This window comes from Mustelus asterias, chromosome 9 (assembly GCF_964213995.1).
Source record: "Mustelus asterias chromosome 9, sMusAst1.hap1.1, whole genome shotgun sequence".
NCBI classification, from domain to species: domain Eukaryota; kingdom Metazoa; phylum Chordata; class Chondrichthyes; order Carcharhiniformes; family Triakidae; genus Mustelus; species Mustelus asterias.
The window spans coordinates 104285527-104286838 of record NC_135809.1 but is presented as its reverse complement, the minus strand read 5'-3'; the positions used below and the strand labels follow the sequence as shown (position 1 = coordinate 104286838).

At 44.1% G+C, this 1312-nt stretch overlaps 1 protein-coding gene across 1 annotated transcript; it reads left to right on the top strand.

Annotated features, from left to right (window-relative positions):
- Positions 1-583: 583 nt before the first annotated feature.
- LOC144499269 (histone H4) lies at positions 584-895 on the top strand. Its single transcript, XM_078221383.1, has one exon. It carries the CDS (start codon positions 584-586, stop codon positions 893-895), a length of 312 nt encoding a protein of 103 aa, XP_078077509.1.
- The last annotated feature ends 417 nt before the right edge of the window (positions 896-1312 follow it).

Below are 1312 nucleotides of genomic sequence, written 5' to 3'. Positions count from 1 at the left end.
AAGACAGGTAGAAATGTGATGGGTTTTATGCAGTTGAAAAAGGGAGAAATGTCAGGTGGAGCAAAAAGGAAGGCCACGGGTAGGTTAGCAAGCAGGAGAAGGTAAATGACAAAGGTAGTTGATTTGATTTGATTTATTATTGTCACATGTATTGGGATAAAGTGAAAAGTATTGTCATGGGACAAAAGGCAAAGGGAGCAGTAATGGTTGTAGTAAAGGAACAAAGCATTGGTCTAGAGTAAATGTTAATGAAAGCAAAGACATGAAAACAAAACATAGACTGGCACTTACAAAAATAAAAAGAATAGCAGTGCAGCGGGCTGGGAGAATTGCCCCCAGAGAAATTGGGAGAATGGAATGGAGTCTTAAAGGATGCAGGGTGTTCGTTCGGAAGTGTAGCCAAGATAGCTATGGGAATCGATGGGGTTAGATATTAATATATAGACAATACCAAGAATTGGAAACAGAGAAGTCAAGGGTGGGAAGGGATGTGTCATAGATGGACCATGTGAAGGTGGGAGTAGGGGGAATATTAGAAGCATAATTGATTAATTTTTCCAGTTCCCAAGGTTTGGTATTGATCATGTCAGGTAGAGGGAAAGGTGGTAAAGGGCTTGGTAAAGGTGGAGCCAAGCGGCACCGCAAGGTGCTCCGTGACAATATTCAAGGCATTGCCAAGCCTGCTATCAGGCGTCTGGCTCGCCGCGGAGGCGTCAAGCGCATCTCCGGCTTGATCTATGAGGAGGTCCGCGGGGTGTTGAAGGTGTTTTTGGAGAATGTGATCAGGGACTCGGTGACTTATACTGAACACGCCAAGCGCAAAACGGTGACCACCATAGATGTGGTGTATGCGTTAAAGCGCCAGGGGCGGACTCTGTATGGCTTTGGTGGTTGAGGACAGTGTAAAGGGGAACAGAGACTTAAAAACCAAGGTGAGCAGCAAGTGGTACCAATACAATCATTGAAAAGAGTTAATGGAAGGAGCCTGAGACTAGGACTGGAACAGGGAATGTTCAACACACCCCACGAAATAACTCAGTTCTACGTGGGATTAATTGTAGCTGCAATGGCTGTGCTTCCACTTAAAGAAAAAAAGTACTCTTAACAGAAATCTGATCGCACTGGGGATTATCCGACAGGGAAAATAAATTTAACTTGTGCTCAAAAGAATGGAGAGGCAGTGGGAAAGGTTTCAGAGAAGGGCAAGAATGTTGATTGCATGTTTTAGATGACTGAACCATGGGGAGAGGTTCAGGAAGCTAAACATGTTTTTTCTGGTCAAAGATATTTAGCATGGATATGATCCAACCCT